This window comes from Mytilus trossulus, chromosome 5, assembly GCF_036588685.1.
Source record: "Mytilus trossulus isolate FHL-02 chromosome 5, PNRI_Mtr1.1.1.hap1, whole genome shotgun sequence".
Classification (NCBI taxonomy): Eukaryota; Metazoa; Mollusca; class Bivalvia; order Mytilida; family Mytilidae; genus Mytilus; species Mytilus trossulus.
In genome coordinates, this window is record NC_086377.1 from 61,586,090 (window position 1) to 61,604,452 (window position 18,363).

Consider the following 18,363-nt stretch of genomic DNA (forward strand, 5'->3'; position numbering starts at 1 on the left):
CAACTATTCCCCTGCCCTCAGCAGGTGTAAGAATAGAACAAAGAACATGTTTGTATGCTTTCAACTATTCTCCTGCCCTAAGCAGGTGTAAGAATAGAACAAATAACATGTTTGTATTGTTAAATTATTCTCCTGCCCTAAGCTGGTGTAAGAACAGAACAAAGAACATGTTTGTATGCTTTCAACTATTCCCCTGTCCTAAGCAGGTGTAAGAATAGAACAAAGAACATGTTTGTATGCTTTCAACTATTCTCCTGCCCTAAGCAGGTGTAAGAATAGAACAAATATGGATCTTGTCTGTACACCAGCTTTGATTATTTGTAATATCTTCAATTTTTCACTTATTCTTACAACATTTGTATAAACTTCAAGATTATAAAAAAAAACGTTTTTTTTTTCTAAAGTGAGCATTGATTGGTTAAATATTTCTCAGTGTGTTTGAATTTGTTTGTTAGCTTTTTGGTCATGAATGTTTGTCTCTAATATTTAATTTACTGTGCATTTGTATTCAGATATCGCAGATCAAATTTATTCGTTCATTGTGTAATCATACGTTTTTTGATTGAGTTAAGTCTGCCAATTGATATTTTATTGTATGTTTTTCTATGTTGTGATGTTATGCTATTGTTTCAGAAAAAGGGAGAAGGTTTGGATCCATTAAAACGTTTAATCCCGCTGCAAATGTTTGCACCTGTCCTAAGTCAGGACTCCGATGTACAGTAGTTGTCGTTTGTTTATGTAATATATACGTGTTTCTCGTTTCTCGTTTTGTTTATATAGATTAGACCGTTGGTTTTCCCGTTTGAATGGTTTTACACTAGTAATTTTGGGGCCCTTTATAGCTTGTTGTTCGGTGCGAGCCAAGGCTCCGTGTTGAAGGCCGTACTTTCACCTATAATGGTTTACTTTTTAAATTGTTATTTGGATGGAGAGTTGTCTCATTGGCACTCACACCACATCTTCCTATATCTAAATAACATGTTTGTATGGTTAAACTATTATCCTGCCCTAAGCTGGTGTAAGAACAGAACAAAGAACATGTTTGTATGCTTTCAACTATTCCCCTGCCCTAAACTTAAATCAAATAGTTTGGGGGTGGGGGGGGGGGGGGTTAAAATCCTACAAGTTTTGTATATCTAAAATCGATTTTAACATGTATCTCTATTGGTTAATCAATTTTTCCCAAATTAAGTTAAGAGGGGGAGGGATGGGTCAGTGAAAAAAAACTATGTGATTTTTTTTTTATCCTACATTGAACTTTTGATGGCGTCTCTAACAGTCTACGGGAAGAAATAATTGACAAATGGTAGAGAATTCAAACGAAAAGCCAAACAGCCCGAATAATGTACAGTGAAACCTGATTAAACCGAACCCTGAATAAACCGGAAACCTGTCCAATCCAAACTTGTTCTGAAACCAATCATTTCACATGTTATGCATTGTGAACCTGATGAAACCGAATACCTGCCAAAACCGAACAACATCTCATGTCCCGAAAGGGTTCGGTTTAGTCAGGTTTTACTGTACAAGACAACGAACGAACAAAAAAGGACATACAGTAACAAACCCGGCACAACTTCATTTTTTTCTTTATTACCTGATCTTTACAGTTCATCGGTGTAAATACAAATTTTCATAGTAAACATGTAAAAACAGACAGAGAATATTCATGTAATATTGTCTCTGATTTTAAATGCATTAAAAATGTATTTTTCCGAAATTGGTTAATTGTTTGATGTTCTTTAAACTTAAAAGTTCAATAAATTTAAACACACATGGTTAGACCAGTAGTATTTCTATATGAATTTTTCTCCAAGTTCCTTATATTTCGGACACACTAAGATGAAATGGAATTCGTCTTCTATTAACTGACGGCATTTGTTCATATACGACGTGACAACTCAATGTTAGGTAGCGTCCACTTTCCACTGTTAATGAGAAGAAAGTCTTATTTTTGAAAGAGCTCTTCGGTACACAATAGGAATATATATTGTCAAATAAATTTTTTAATCAAAACTGTTTATGATTTATTTATAGATACGACACTTGCTACTGTTATCAAGTAACGAATACATCTCCTGTTCAACTTCAAAATCATATATAAACCCTCCTTTAACCTTGGACAGTGGTGCAAACCATGGCGGCCATCTTGGAAAGTTGGCTAGGTCAACGCACACATTTTTCAAACTAGATACCCTACTTATGATTGTGTTTAAGTTTGGTTGAATTTGGCCTAGTAGTTTCAGAGGAGAAGATTTCGGACGACGACGGACGCCAAGTGACGAGAAAAGCTCACTTTGCCCTTTGTGACAGGTGACCTAAAAATGTATCTAAGATTAAATATCAATCAGTACGTGTACATCAAACATCCAATGGATTTGGTGGATCATTCCACTACACTGACTAATAATGCCGTGTTTATAACAGCATAGTTATACTTGTTATGTCTCCAGGTTCGGGGGAGGGTTGGAATCCCGCTAACATGTTTAACCCCGCCACATAATTTATGTGTGTGCCTGTCCCAAGTCAGGAGCCTGTAATTCAGTGGTTGTCGTTTGTTTATGTGTTACATATTTGTTTTTCGTTCATTTGTTTTACATAGATAAGGACGTTAGTTTTATCGTTTGAATTGTTTTACATTGTCTTATCGGGGCCTTTTAGAGCCGACTATGCGGTATTGGTTTTGCTCATTGTTGAAGACCTTACGGTGACCTTTAGTTGTTAATGTTTGTGTAATTTTGGTCTCTTGTGGATAGTTGTCTCATTGACAATCATACAACATCTTCTTTTTTATATACAAGCTTCTATTGTGAAACTTTACACAAGATAAATGAACTAGTGGTTGTTGTCTCTTTGACACATTCCCCATTTCCATTCTCAATGTTATATCATGTATCGTGCGTAGAGTTGAACGTAGGTCCATCAAAAAAATGAAGCGACTGGGAATCGATAATAACAGTTTAGACCAGGGTTATTGTATAAACGAAACTACCAATAAGTTTGTTTTAACAGATACATAGATATAGGAAGATGTGGTGTGAGTGTCAATGAGACAGCTCTCCATCCAAATCTCAATTTTAAAAAGTAAACCATTATAGGTCAATGAACGGCCTTCATTACAGGGCCTTGGCTCACACCGAACAACAAGCTATAAAGGGCCCAAAAATTACTAGTTTAAAACCATTCAAAAATGTCCTGATTTTTAATGAACTCCATGATAAAGCTGTACCGGGTTACGAGCTGATTGGCTATGGGTTGTTGGATTCGATGTTAAAAAACACAGGAGCATAAACCATCAATCTGATTTATTAAACATAGACATATTTGCCGCTGGAAATTTAACAAACAACAATCGTTCATTATGTATAACCTCTTTTTCCTTATTACTCTCCCTGTATAAAAGAACTTCTCATTACATAATTAAATATGTACCCAGAATGCATCAGAAACTGAGTTTACAGCAAAACAATGACACAAAAAAAACTAGGTTTACATTGTCTTATCGGGGACTTTTATAGCTGACTATGCGGTATGAACTTTGCTCATTTTTGAAGGCCGTGCGGTGACCTATAGTTTTTAATGTATGTGTCATTTTGGTCTTTTTGGGATAGTTGTCTCATTAGCAATCATACCACATCTTCTTCTTTTTTCTGTAGGCTTTTTTCGCAACCATTGTACTTTAAGCGCCAACTTTTCCAATAAAAATTTCAAAATGTACAAAAACACTTTATTTATTAAAGAATAAGGAAAACAAAAGGTAAACACAAAAAATAACAAGTTAGAACAAAATAAAAATATGACGAAATCGTATCTGCTGAATTGGCATCCCCTTGTGTTTTCGCTGTAATCCCTGTAATAGTAACAAACACATATTAAGACATTTAACGATTGATAAATGATTGTCGTTTGATTATGTGTTTCATTTTTGTTGTACGTTAATTTTTTTTTACATAAATAAGGCCGTTAGTTTTCTCGTTTGAATTGTCTTACATTGTCTAATCGGGGCCTTTTGTAGCTGACTATGCGGTATTGGCTTTGCTCATCGTTGAAGGCAGTACGGTGGCCTATAGTTGTTAATGTGTGTGTCATTTTGATCTTTTGTGGATAGTTGTCTCATTGGCAACCATACCACATCTTCTTTTTTATATTGTAAAAATAAAACAAAGTAGTTTATTCCCTATTTTGTTAACACCTCTATTTCATGGATTAAATTATTTGTTGGATAAATATCAACCATATACAAGCACACACCTTAATAGAGAGTTTAAATTGGTCATCAGCTGTCTCAAAATATATTTTATTGCACAATAACTTTCATATTTGAAAAATCCACCATAGCCAACTACAATTTACTAACTTTTTCTTGCTATTTAAGACTACAAAAAAACGTAAAAACACACTCTGTGCAGTATTGCAATTTCTGCAAAGCATCAACAGAACGGATACAGACACTGCAACTGAGAATGGGGATATCGATTGAACAGATACGTTTTGCTATTTTTTTTCTTCGCTTCGGGTATACCCTATACCTTGATGATGCTAGAGAGCGTCGGGTATACCATATACCTTGATGATGATAGAGAGCTTCGGGTATACCATATACCTTGATGATGCTAGAGAGCTTCGGGTATACCATATACCTTGATGATGATAGAGAGCTTCGGGTATACCATATACGTTGATGATGCTAGAGAGCTTCGGGTATACCATACACCTTGATGATGCTAGAGAGCTTCGGGTATACCATATACCTTGATGTAATAGAGAGCTTCGTGTATACCATATACCTTGATGATGCTAGAGAGCTTCGGGTATACCATATACCTTGATGGTGCTAGAGAGCTTCGGGTGTACCATATACCTTGATGATGATAGAGAGCTTCGGGTATACCATATACCTTGATGATGCTAGAGAGCTTCGGGTATACCATATACCTTGATGGTGCTAGAGAGCTTCGGGTATACCATATACCTTGATGATGCTAGAGAGCTTCGGGTATACCATATACCTTGATGATGCTAGAGAGCGTCGGGTATACATGTACCATATACCTTGATGATGCTAGAGAGCGTCGGGTATACATGTACCATACACCTTGATGATGCTAGAGAGCGTCGGGTATACATGTACCATATACCTTGATGATGCTAGAGAGCTTCGGGTATACCATATACCTTGATGATGCTAGAGAGCGTCGGGTATACATGTATCGTATACTTTGATGATGCTAGAGAGCGTCGGGTATACATGTACCATATACTTTGATGATGCTAGAGAGTGATATTTGTGCTAATTTTGAACAAACACATGTAAGAGCATACACACTTGGTTTAAGTACGTAGGCGGGAAACATGACTATATTGAATAATATAACCCAACATCCAAATTACATGAAAAGATCATGTTTATGTTTTGATATTGCATTGAAAAGCACCTGCTTAAAATTATGATTCCAGAGCCTTACGAACATGTAATTTATTTATGTCTCTTGCCATTTCAATATTACATCACTTTAAAAGACCCTATATTAATGCTTATATACAAATTCACGACTTGTTGTAAATATACTGGTTTTGATGGTGGAGGATGCTGTTCATTTATATTTTGCAGAGGATTTATTGTGTTTTAATATACATATACTGTTAACATTTTAATGGTCTCATCCGAGTGCTCCTAAACAGGAGGGAATTACGAAGCTATATTTTTATACATATGTAGGTTTACCTGCAGGGCAGTTTGTATGCTGTTGAGTGGACCCTGTCCACATATCAATATTAGACTTGATGATATTATTCATAATGCTGATATCACATGTTTCAGTTGTATTAATGTTGCCTTTGTAGCAATTTAGGTCATCTAAATACGTACTGAAAAGGATGAATAATTCAAGAAAGTATTAGTAAAGAAATGGAAAATGAGACTATTAAACGCCAAAATCACGTGACAAATATGCAAAAAAATTTTTACATTTTTTTAGAATAATATTTTTTTTCAGAAACAAGTTTCGCATTTTAAAATTTAAAACAAGTAATTTAGGGGCCCTTTAAAGATTGCTGTTCTCTGTCACCCAACTTAAGGACTCCGTGTTGACGGCCGAACTTGTGTGACTTTATGGATAGTTGTATTATTAGCACTTATACAATTTGTCCAAGACCGACATGTTGGCTATTGAAAAACACAAATAATTCATACCTCAATAATCTTAGGAATATTTAGTTCAAATTTGGTGAAATATTGGTCTGGATATTCACCACGACTATTGACACAAATTGATTTCAGATTGTCAGATTAATATGTTCCAATAAAGATTATGCACTTGTTTTGAATGGTAAGACCGGCTTATTTTTTATGTGATATTTTTATTCTTCACTTGACATGGTTACATGTAAGTTGACTAATGATATTTTTAAAACTTCGTTACCTTTGAACTTTAATAGAAATGTGCCTTCATAAATGTTTGAATAATGAATATGCTATATTAAAATTTTGTTATAGTAAAATTATGAATTACTAAAGACAAAATTTTATAACAAATACAAGAAAATAAAAAAGCTTCAAGCAAGCAACACGACACTCACATGACAACCTACACGCTGAAGAACAATCATACAATAATTGTTTCAAAAACCTTACGTGTAATTATTTTACCAGATAGTTAACGCTGGTTATTCATACATAGCTCTTTCTCTGCAGTTTTAATGTTCAAACATGGGTCTATGCTTTGCATGAATGCGTATTACACATCCGAAAACGGTAAAAAAAAATCGATAGAAAACTCACACGAGTCTTGTGCTTTGCATGAAAGTGTGTTATACATAACCGAATACGGTACCAATAAATCCATGAAAAACTTACCTACAATTTCCAGTCTGGACATACTGATAGTATACAGATTCACATATAACAGGTAAATAGTAAAGTATGGACTGGATATTGCTGCATGATCTCGGTGGTATACCTAATAGAATAAAACAATTGATTGATTGCATGATAGTTAGTGTTTATGCTATTTACATTTTCTTAGATGGTACATTATATCATATCGGCCAATATGCGCCATGTAAATTTGTTGAAATCAACGAATTTAAACGCCTAAAACTGCATGATTCATTTATACTTTAACATGACTTGCTAAATTCTAATAAACGGATATATAGCATCTGTGGTATACGGGCAATAACTCTAACTTATTTGTGGAACACTCTCAAAAATATTATCACACTTTTTTCATCTATTTCAATTTGTCTTGTCATTTTTGTTTTATCTGAAAAATATGCTGCAGATAATCAGTGTGAGATACATATGTTTTACTCCGGCATAAAATTGCATGATGATGGCTGTTTTACGTCTAGTGGAAAAATAAATGCAAATTCAGGACGAGAACATGATAATATAATATTAATATCAAACGTGCTTTGGACTATACCGACACGTACAGCTTGATGCTATAACTTGTAAGTTTAGGAGCTAACTATGGTTACAGTGGGAGGAAAACATATCATCCCAACCTTACACGTGTATTCGACTCTGAACCAACCAGTTGTACTCCTTAATGCTGCTTGCTCAGTGCAGAGATAGCACACCTCAATTTTAAAGTCTTTAGTTTGACCCGAATAGCTTTCGGAATAAATAATCTTTATTGCAAAATTACACCCATAAGGGTCAAGCAATACAATCAAACAACAAGTTTAGATAATACAATGCAATACAATGACATACAATGTAATACAATGCAATACAATGAAGTACAATAAAATATATGGAAAAATAGAACATTAGAGTTCAATTAATGAATGGCTATCATTTATTTTGAATTTATTGAACCATAAAACTAATTTTTGACTCTTCACATTGATTATTCGCGGATTATTCAATGTGAAGAGTCAAAAATTAGTTTTATGGTTCAATAAATTCAAAATAAATTATTGCCATTCATTATAAATAAATTTCTATCAAAATAAGGCTCAAAGAACTTTTTATATTATTTATCTTGATAATAACAACGTACACACATGTTGGCGTATGAATACACAACGTCAGACTGGGCGTGCCGCCATCAAAATTGACAACATTGAAAATAAAACTAATAATTTTAACCAATCAGAAGACAGTAAATACACCAAATTTATTTATTTATAAATGTATGTAAAACACCATAATAACCTTACCTGACACGGGTCTGACTCCGTCAGTTCTAAAGACTGTTTAATGAAGACTCCAAAATGACGAACAAATTCAGTGATGGGGTTTAGAATGTGTTTAAGTTTATTTAATGCATCAAGATGTTATAACAATGGTACATAGTCTTTTAAATAAGCAAAAAGATTAGAACGCAAAGCTATGTTAATATACAAATATTAAATTGTGAGGCCCCTCATGGGGGGGGGGGGGGTCCTAGTAATCACATAATCACCATTTTTTTGCCAATATAATCACATAATCATTAAATATTTGCTTATCTTTAGTAATCAAATAATCATAAACTAAAAATACAGTCCTAGGTAATCAAATAATCATGAAATATTTGGCTTAATAATCAAATAATCATTAAAAAAACGGCCAAGTTATCACATAATCAAAAACCCCATGAGGGCCCTCAATTGTCAATAACGACCAGGTACCACCAATCAAAAAAGAAAGATAACTCACATAGATTAATATCAAACTGAAGAAATTGCTGCACTTCATCCTTGAAGTCAACAATCATTTGATGCTGTTCTTTGAGCGAGCAAACCTCATCGTATGTAGTATTGACTGTATCAAAAACACACCCCTGTACATTATTTAGCAAATATCTGTAAAATATAAATTTGAATTTACATGAAGTTGAATACCAAAGTCTTGCGTTTGTCATATTAAAGTTCTGTCTTTTGCAATCAAAATATTCTTGTATGTTACAGTTATATTATCTTGTCAAGGTCAAAATTTAAAAAAAAATACTTTCGTAGTTAAAATATTCTAAAATCAATTTAATTTGCCAATTGCACCCTTATTTGTAAAGCGAAAACAAAACCTAAATTCAGCTTTGGAAAATTACCATTTTTATATTATAGTTCGTTTATGTGTGTTACATTTTAATGTTATGTTTCTGTTGTGTCGTAGTTCTCTTATATTTGATGCGTTTTCCTCGGTTTTGGTATGTAACTCTGATTTATTTTTTCTCTATCGGTTTATGAATTTCGTGTTCTCTATCGGTTTATGAATTTCGTTTTCTCTATCGGTTTATGAATTTCGAACAGCGGTATACTACCGTTGCCTTTATTTCTGACAAAAGTTAATTATTGAATTCACAAGGAATTGGTCATGATATGTGTTTCTATCTTTTTCGATAGATTATTGTGCTAAATCATGGTGGGCTCGTTACAAAATAACATCAGCCAATCAGAAATTGCGTTACATCCAAAATTAAATTATTGGTGGAGGAGGACAGATTGCCTGGCGAAAACCATACACATTCGTAGGAAAACTGCCAATCATTGTCAATTAAATATGCAGTGCAGTGCACTTGCCACGTGTCGTATTCAAATTCACAACCTCAGTGAAGACTGGGTATTGATATAGTAGTGACTACCTAAAACACTCGGCATCGGAGGTGGGTCTCATTGGGGTGTAAGCGTGACGCGGGATTGCCGATTTTTTGTAAGCGTGACACGTGTAAATCAAGTTATTGTGCCGTGAAAACGGGAAATCAAGTCAAGCGGGACACGGGAAATTGCAAAAAAAAAAAAGAGAATTGCTTACGTACATATTGTAAGCGGAAAACGGAAATCTGACAAAACAGTAATCGGGATCTGGGATCAGAACCCCCCAATGAGAACCCTCGGAGGCCCCTACCTTTTTCGACAATGTCTAAATATATTGTATACTGAAAAACATAGTTTTATACTACAATAGATATTGAAGATGTGGTATGAGCGACAAATGAGACAACTCTCCTTCCATTTCACAATTTGTAACAGAAAAATTTGTAAGGGTTCCGCAGAACCCAGTGTCTCGCCTATTTTAGCTGTAAATCACAGGCTCAACAATAATGAGGAAAAAAATCAATAAAAATATTCCTCTTGTTACTATTTTATGATTGTAAGAAAATCTAAGTCCATTTAAAAGTAAATTACAGAAAAAAACAGAGTAATCTTTTTACAAACTTTACTTCTGGAAACAATCTAATGATCATAAATAAGCTTCTGTCCAAGTTTGGTACAAACCCAGGATAGTTTTAGGAAGTTATTAAAATTTTAAAAACTTTAACCACAGAATGAATGTAATGGTTCCCCGCAAAAAAACTAAGTCCATTTAAAAGTAAAATATAGAAAAAATGGATTTATTTATTTACAAAATTTACTTTTGGATACTATCTTATGATCATAAAAAAGCCTCTGTCCAAGTTTGGTACAAACCCGGGATAGTTTAAAAAAGTTATTAAAATTCTAAAAACTTTAACCACAGAGTGAATGTTTTGTTTCCCCGCAGAAAAAACTAAGTCCATTTATAGTAAAATACGGAAAAAATGGAATTTTATTTTTACAAAATTTACTTCTGGATACTATCTTATGATCATAAACAAGCTTCTGTCCAAGTTTGGTACAAACCCAGGATAGTTTAAGAAAGTTATTAAAATTCTAAAAACTTTAACCACAGAGTGAATGTAATGTTTCCCCGCAGAAAAAACTAAGTCCATTTATAGTAAAATACGAAAAAAATGGACTTTTATTTTTACAAAATTTACTTCTGGATACTATCTTATGATCATAAACAAGCTTCTGTCAAAGTTTGGTAGAAATCCAGTATAGTTTAAGAAAGTTATTAAAATTCTAAAAACTTTAACCACAGAGTGAATATTTGTTGACGCCACCGACGACGCCGACGCCAACGGAATGTAGGATCGCTTAGTCTCGCTTTTTCGACTAAAGTCGAAGGCTCGACAAAAATCACTATAGGTCAAAGTACGGTCTTCAACACGGAGCCTTGGCACAGACAAAACAGTAAGCTATAAAGGGCTTCCAAAATGACTAGCGTAAACCATTTAAATCAGGAAAACCAACGGTCTAATCTATATAAATAGTTATCAAAAGTACCAGAATTATAATTTTATACGCCAGACGCGCGTTTCGTCTACATAAGACTCATCAGTGACGCTCAGATCAAAATAGTTAAAAAGCCAAACAAATACAAAGTTGAAGAGCATTGAGGACCCAAAATTCCCAAAAGTTGTGCCAAATACGTCTAAGGTAATCTACTCCTGGGGTAAGAAAATCCTTAGTTTTTCGAATAATTCAACGTTTTGTAAACAGAAAATTTATCAAAATGACCATATAATTGATATTCATGTCAACACCGAAGTGCTGACTACTGGGCTGGTGATACCCTCGGGGACGAAACGTCCACCAGCAGTGGCATCGACCCAGTGGTGTAAATAGTTATCAAAAGTACCAGGATTATAATTTTATACGCCAGACGCGCGTTTCGTCTACATAAGACTCATCAGTGACGCTCAGATCAAAATAGTTAAAAAGCCAAACAAATACAAAGTTGAAGAGCATTGAGGACCCGAAATTCCCAAAAGTTGTGCCAAATACGTCTAAGGTAATCTACTCCTGGGGTAAGAAAATCCTTAGTTTTTCGAATAATTTTAAAGTTTTGTAAACAGAAAATTTATCAAAATGACCATATAATTGATATTCATGTCAACACCGAAGTGCTGACTACTGGGCTGGTGATACCCTCGGGGACGAAACGTCCACCAGCAGTGGCATCGACCCAGTGGTGTAAATAGTTCAAGTACCAGGATTATAATTTTATACGCCAGACGCGCGTTTCGTCTATATAAGACTCATCAGTGACGCTCAGATCAAAATAGTTAAAAAGCCAAACAAATACAAAGTTGAAGAGCATTGAGGACCCAAAAACAACGAGAAACAAGAGACACTTATCATTTGATTTGATTTTAGGTGTTTTAACGCCACTTTTAAGCACTGCATTTAGGCTATTTCGTGGCGGACAGTTTTTATTGGTGGAGGAAACTGGAGTGCCCGGAGAAAACAACCGACCTTCGATAGGAAATCTAACAAGCATAGTCAATAAAGATTGGAGTCGAGTGCACCCTATCAACACACGACAACTACTGAACATCAGGTTTCTGACTTGGGACATCAAAAGTTATTTCTTACCCACACTTTTCCTCAGTTGTTGTCGACTGGTAGAACGTGAGGATGTCTTTTGTAGCACAACTTGTTGCTATTTCTTCTAACTTTTTGCTGTCAGTACATATATCTGCAATCAATATTCATAAACCAATGAACACAGAAATATGCACTAATTGACCATTAAACTTTCATTACAATTTAAGATATTAAGGACAATGTTTTTATTGTTTTGCATGGGGCAGGTGGAGGGCAGTAGTACGTTCAGATGTGGCTACGCATGCTAAATTTTATTTCGAAATACAATTATTTTCTGCATTTTGAGTTGCAAAATATTTATTTTTAACTTGTCTTCGCCAAAGTTATTTATTATCAACTAAGAAGTCACATTATAAAGCTAACTGTCCATTACCTCCATAAATACACACATTATAAAGCTAACTGTCCATTACCTCCATAAATACAAACAGGCAATACTGTCAAAACCAATAGCAGGATCATCGCTCTAACAGATGGGTCGTGGTTATTAAGCTATTTCTGCAAAAGAATTAATAAATAAAGGCAATTAGTTTAATCCTATTTATTTACATTGGATAGAGAAACAATTTATTACAACTTATACTAATCCCTTTCCACTTTTCGGGTGCGAGTGCCTTGCAGCGTCATTAGCCTGCTCTTTTTCAAAATCTACGAGGATGTATTTTACGTGCAAGATATATAATGGTTCTCTCTTAACTCGGAAGAGCCATTAATCGTCCCATTCCAAAGTACTACAGCCCGTAACAGAGAAGTGATCGAATTCGCGTTTCTTTATCGTCAAAATAAGCTACGTGATCGACAAACTTATTTCAGAAGTGACATAATTTAATTTTCTTCATCGACAAAATATTTCATTTTTTTTTTTATAATAAACCTCTGTCATTGGCATTTTCATTTTAACGGCAAAGAGGATCAAATACGGAATCTATCATTTGTTACGAAGAAATCATTATTCAATCGAACATATGTCTTTGTTCATGACACCTATTATGAAATACAAAGGAGTTGAAATGATTAAATACTTTCGAACTGACAGATTAATTTGTAAATGAAGTTGTATATACATTTTTGGTCATAAACACAAATCTTTTAAACAGTTCGACGAGTGCGTCAATGTTACAGTTGTCTGTTTACTGTAAGTTACTAAGCTTGACCCGATTCATCTGTCATTTACGGAAACTAATTCACCACTTTCTGAGACATTCATTTTTTTATTTCACCATCAGACATGGAGCTACATTTGTAACTAAAGGAAAACTCTCAAATTAAAGAAATTTGACATGATATACTGAAACTTTCTTGTAACCAATCAAACGACTGCTTTTCTTAGATTTTTCATGGTCAAACTTTTTTTTTATTGTTAACGGACATTTTGAGATTTTTTTTGTAAAAGATGGTGTTTTTTTTAATGAAATCAACATGCAAAATTTAGAACTTCATGAACTTGTAAAGGAAGCTAAATTATTGCACATCTATGTACTACTTAAAATTGTACTTCGATCTTTTGCGTCCTTAAAATGTTCTGACCGTCCTAAGATTTAATGTACGGAAATGTTTCGGTAAATTAAATTCAAATCCGAATTGAAAGTTTAAGACACACAAAAAGAGAAACCAGAATCTTTTGATGACCAAACGAATGTACACGTTGGGGCGATTTCGAGCTTTTCAGAAGGATTGAGATTCTACCCTTGTTGAAAGCCTTGTGGAGACCTCTAGATTTTTAAATTCCCTCCGTTTTTCTCATGAATGGAGTGTGGTCTCTCTGTAAATTACCCCATATCTTTTCATTTTCCTATTCACCGAAGGTTCCATTTGAAAATTTCCATTGGAACATATCTGTTCAACTAAATGTACAAAACAGGCTGAAGAAAATATAAAAAAAGAAGATGTGGTATGATTGCCAATGAGACAACTATCCACAAAAGACCAAAATGACACACACATTAACAACTATAGGTCACCGTACGGCCTTCAACAATGAGCAAAGCCCATACCGCAAAGTCAGCTATAAAAGGCCCCGATAAGACAATGTAAAACAATTCAAACGAGAAAACAAACGGCCATATTCATGTAAAAAAATGAACGAGAAACAAATATGTAACACATTAACATACGACAACCACTGAATTACAGGCTCCTGACTTTGGACAGGCACATACATAAATAATGTGGCGGGGTTAAACATGTTAGCGGGATCTTAACCCTCCCCCTAACCTGGGACAGTGGTATAACAGTACAACATAAGAACGAACTATAAAAATTTGTTGAAAAAGTCTTAACTCATCAGATAGACAAAAATACAAGTGGACGTGGCCGGGTAAAGGCGAAATTTCCTTTTCACCCGAACTAGAAATCAATTTTTTTTTCTAATAGAGCACCTTACATTATCGTCAATGAGTTCAGGCATGTGAAAAATTATATAATCATACACAAGAAAGAAACCCTGAACATGCTTTCAGCAATAATTTTTACCTATTTAATATTAAGTAAATATTTGAAGTACAGATATTAAAATAACAAAGAAACTGTTCGATATCCGACGTAAGAGTATCATAGTTTCTTAAGACCATATTCGCAAATTATGTCAAGGGAAAGCCGCAATTTAAGTCCCTGCAATTTTCTCCCCGGAACGGGAATCGAACCAGGAACCTTTGTGTTTGTATTCCGAAGCTCTAACCACTACATCATGACTCTCCCCAGAACAGTCCTCGGAACGGGAATCGAACCAGGAATCTTTGTATTTGTATTCCGAAGCTCTAACCACTACATCATGACTCTCCCCAAAACAGGTATTTTTAATCTTTAATTTATTTTGACTATCATTTTCAATTTCTTTCCATCCAACTAGAATACAGATCATATCATATGCTTACATAGATCTATCTAAAAACGTTCCCATTTACTTTCTGTTTTAAAGACCATTCGGGAACCTTTGGTTTTATCAGATCATTACACTGCTTCATACATTTAAAAGCTGAAATTTCATTAGCTGATGCTGCAACAAACACCAGAAGAGACAGTGTAATGACTACTGGCGGATTTTGAAAACAGGATATGTTTTTTAATCAAATTAAAAGTTCACTATTTTTAAAATTTTGCAACCCCGTTATCCTCCATTCAGGAATTTCCTTGGAGTTGCTGTCTTTTCTATCCCAATTTTCTGCAACTTTTAGCTATTTACTTTCATTTTTGTAAATTCCTTTCGATTCCAATCATCAAATAAAGGGATTGTTGGTGATATGTTAACAAAGCAGAAATCAAACGGCATAATACGATAAGGCACATTCTACAAAGTGTATAAAAATGCCACTGATATGGGAGGGTCTGAATATGGGTCTTTCCTTTCTGTTCTCTTACATTGTATCTTTTTGATTTTTTTGTTATTTTTCTGTATGCAAATAAACAGAAAAAAGGGCAAACAAAATTACGAAAAAGGCTTTAGGGATAATAAACAACATAGAATCTAAAATACTTTAAGGGAGGGGATTATAGTAAGGTAAATAATGGACAACAAAATTAAAAGTAGATAAAAACAATGCCCAAAAGTTTTAGAATACAGAAACGAAGTACAACCACCTGGACGTTCATTTCAAATGGAGATTCAGGTGGTTGTCCTTCATTTACAATTTTTGTAAGACAACACTTAGCTGCTGGTATAAGTCATATTCTTACCTGCACAACAGAATGGGATGATACCAATCTCATACTTTCAATACCAGACGATGATGTTCTCAGTCAAGAGATCTTCCACTATATTTATTCTCACAAATTCTCACAAACTGACAATTATATTAAGAGTCATAAAAGTTGTGATCACTATTCACTAGAAATCAATTTAATTTTGATTCTGACGAATGATTTGATGTTCCTTTATTATGTAGCGGGGTTGCTTCCCCTTAGTACAGGTAGAACATAATTATATAGCCAGTCATAATCAACTGAGTTGGGGAATCGATTATTTGGCTCAGTGGGTGGGTTGACTGCATAATAAAGATTAAAAAAAAACCGCACTGACTGTCACGCAATCGACCGGGGTTCGAATCCCGGTGGTGACGTTATGAATTTGTAGAGTAGATACGTGCTCTCCGGTTACAACTGTTACGAATGATTGTAAATTTAAATCATGGTCAAAGAGGGATTATCCTGATGTTAACATCTACAGTTCAATTTTTAAAACGTAGAATTTCTATGGGGTGTGCATGGATGCATGAGACATTCTGTATTTTTTATTCTTTAAGCCATTTTCTCTTCTTTTATATGTTTTGTTTATTATTCTTTTTTTGTTGTAAAGCTTAATCAACAGCCTCTTAAATGTACGTTTCAATGAATAACATTCAAGAAAATTCATTAGTATGGATTAACATGCATTTTAATTGATTGGTTGGTGTAAACTCGAATAACTCTGCGCCCTCTAGCGGTCTATAGCCTATGTAGCAATCGGAGATTAGACGGAGATTAGACGGAGATCAGCGGAATATAACGACTGACATTATTCGGGTTAGGTTTGTGTTTGCGTTACGCTACAACAGAAATACATTTGAAACAACATCAGAAATACATTTGAAACTACAACAGAAATACATTTGAAACTACAACAGAAATACATTGGAAACTACAACAGAAATACATTGGAAACTACAACAGAAATACAAAAAAATGGATAAAAAGACTTTACACCAATAGCTGCTAATTTCAAAATAAATTCGAATGCAACGAAATGAATATAAAAAAAATCAACAAAAATGCAAATGAAATGAACGTATAAAAGTATTAATAGCCGACACGTTTACCCATCATATATAACTGCAGGCCTCAGTCTGGTTACTGGTTATTAGGGAGCTACCATTTGATTTTTAGAGAGGGGGGGGGGGGGGGCTAGAATGAAATTTGAAAAAAATAGGCAGGACAGGAGTTTTTAGAGAGAATGAGACACTTGCAAAAAAAAGTTAGGACGACAATTTAGGTAAAAAAAGTCAGGATAAACAGGACCGAACAGAATGAAAAATAAAAAGGCAGGACAGAGATTACAGCTAAAAAAAAAGGCAGGACAAAATTTTTCATCCTAGCCCCCCCCCCCCCTCCTCCCCCCCCATACAAATCATATGGTGGCTCCCTTATAAGTAAACGCTTTGAAAAATGAAAGTTAAATTTAAATTAAAGTTCGATATATTCTAACATTTAGAGTTGTAAAAAGGTGCAATTAATTTGCTTTGATCTGCAATTCAAGAACACGACCCCCCCCCCCCCCCCCCCCCCTCCCACCAAAAAAACCCAACATTGCACGATTAACGTTTATTATCACAAGAAGTTCCTGACAAATTGACTTCAAGAGAAAACTTCACAATATTATTGACCCTGCAACCATGGGAAAAGAAAAACATTTGTCTCGCCTTTCGCCTTCCGCGACTTTCATCGAAGGCGAGACAAAAATGCATTATTGTCATTCATATTCCCAATTATGATAATTATATAATACTTTACCTACCATTGTATTGACTATTTTGTCGCTAATTTTTCAGACACGTTTCAAGCGTCATCTAATTCTTCAGACACATATTAAATTTCAAACTATACAGCAATTAAGATTAAGACAATTCTATTTGAAGTCCCCCCCCCCCCCCCAAAAAAAAAAAGATCAGGCAGTAATTTAAATATATTGTACCTCGGATTCCGTAATAAAAATCCCACCAAAGCTGGCACACCACTTCTGATTATAGCTTCGGATTCACAGACAATATAGATACAATTGGATCTTCCACCAATGCCACTGTACAATATTTATTACAATAATGTTATTCATAAATTCAGGTTAAACATCAGTAAAGACACTTTTACTATAAAATGTAGCAAGTATACAATGTACATACATTACGTTTACTATCATGACTTGTTATGTTCCAGAAAAAGCCTTGAGCACTTGACAATGTTGTCTTCCTGTTACTGCCAAATTCTTAATATTATTGGTATATTTAATTCTAGATAGATGTACAGGTAAAGTGGCGCGAATGAGTTTTTGTCTAATTGACGCGAGTGAATTTTTGTTTATTGGCGCGAGTGAATGTTTCTATTTGCGCGAGTGAATTTTTGTTTATTGGCTCAATGAAACCTTTGTAAATAATGTTTGACAAACTGATACACGATACATATAATATTAAAAATAGTTGCCATTGGCGCAAAAAGGGC

At 34.4% G+C, this 18,363-nt stretch overlaps 1 protein-coding gene across 1 annotated transcript; it reads right to left on the reverse strand.

The window, feature by feature from the left end:
* Positions 1-3,715: 3,715 nt before the first annotated feature.
* Positions 3,716-18,062, reverse strand: LOC134719780 (uncharacterized). The gene is made up of 7 exons (XM_063582743.1): positions 17,843-18,062; positions 12,594-12,678; positions 12,169-12,271; positions 8,651-8,796; positions 6,857-6,959; positions 5,726-5,868; positions 3,716-3,850 (listed from the first exon to the last, which is right to left on the reverse strand). The coding sequence occupies exons 2-7, from the start codon at positions 12,640-12,642 to the stop codon at positions 3,735-3,737; spliced, it is 660 nt and encodes a 219-aa protein (XP_063438813.1). The 5' UTR covers positions 12,643-12,678; positions 17,843-18,062; the 3' UTR covers positions 3,716-3,734.
* Between the last annotated feature and the right edge of the window lie 301 nt (positions 18,063-18,363).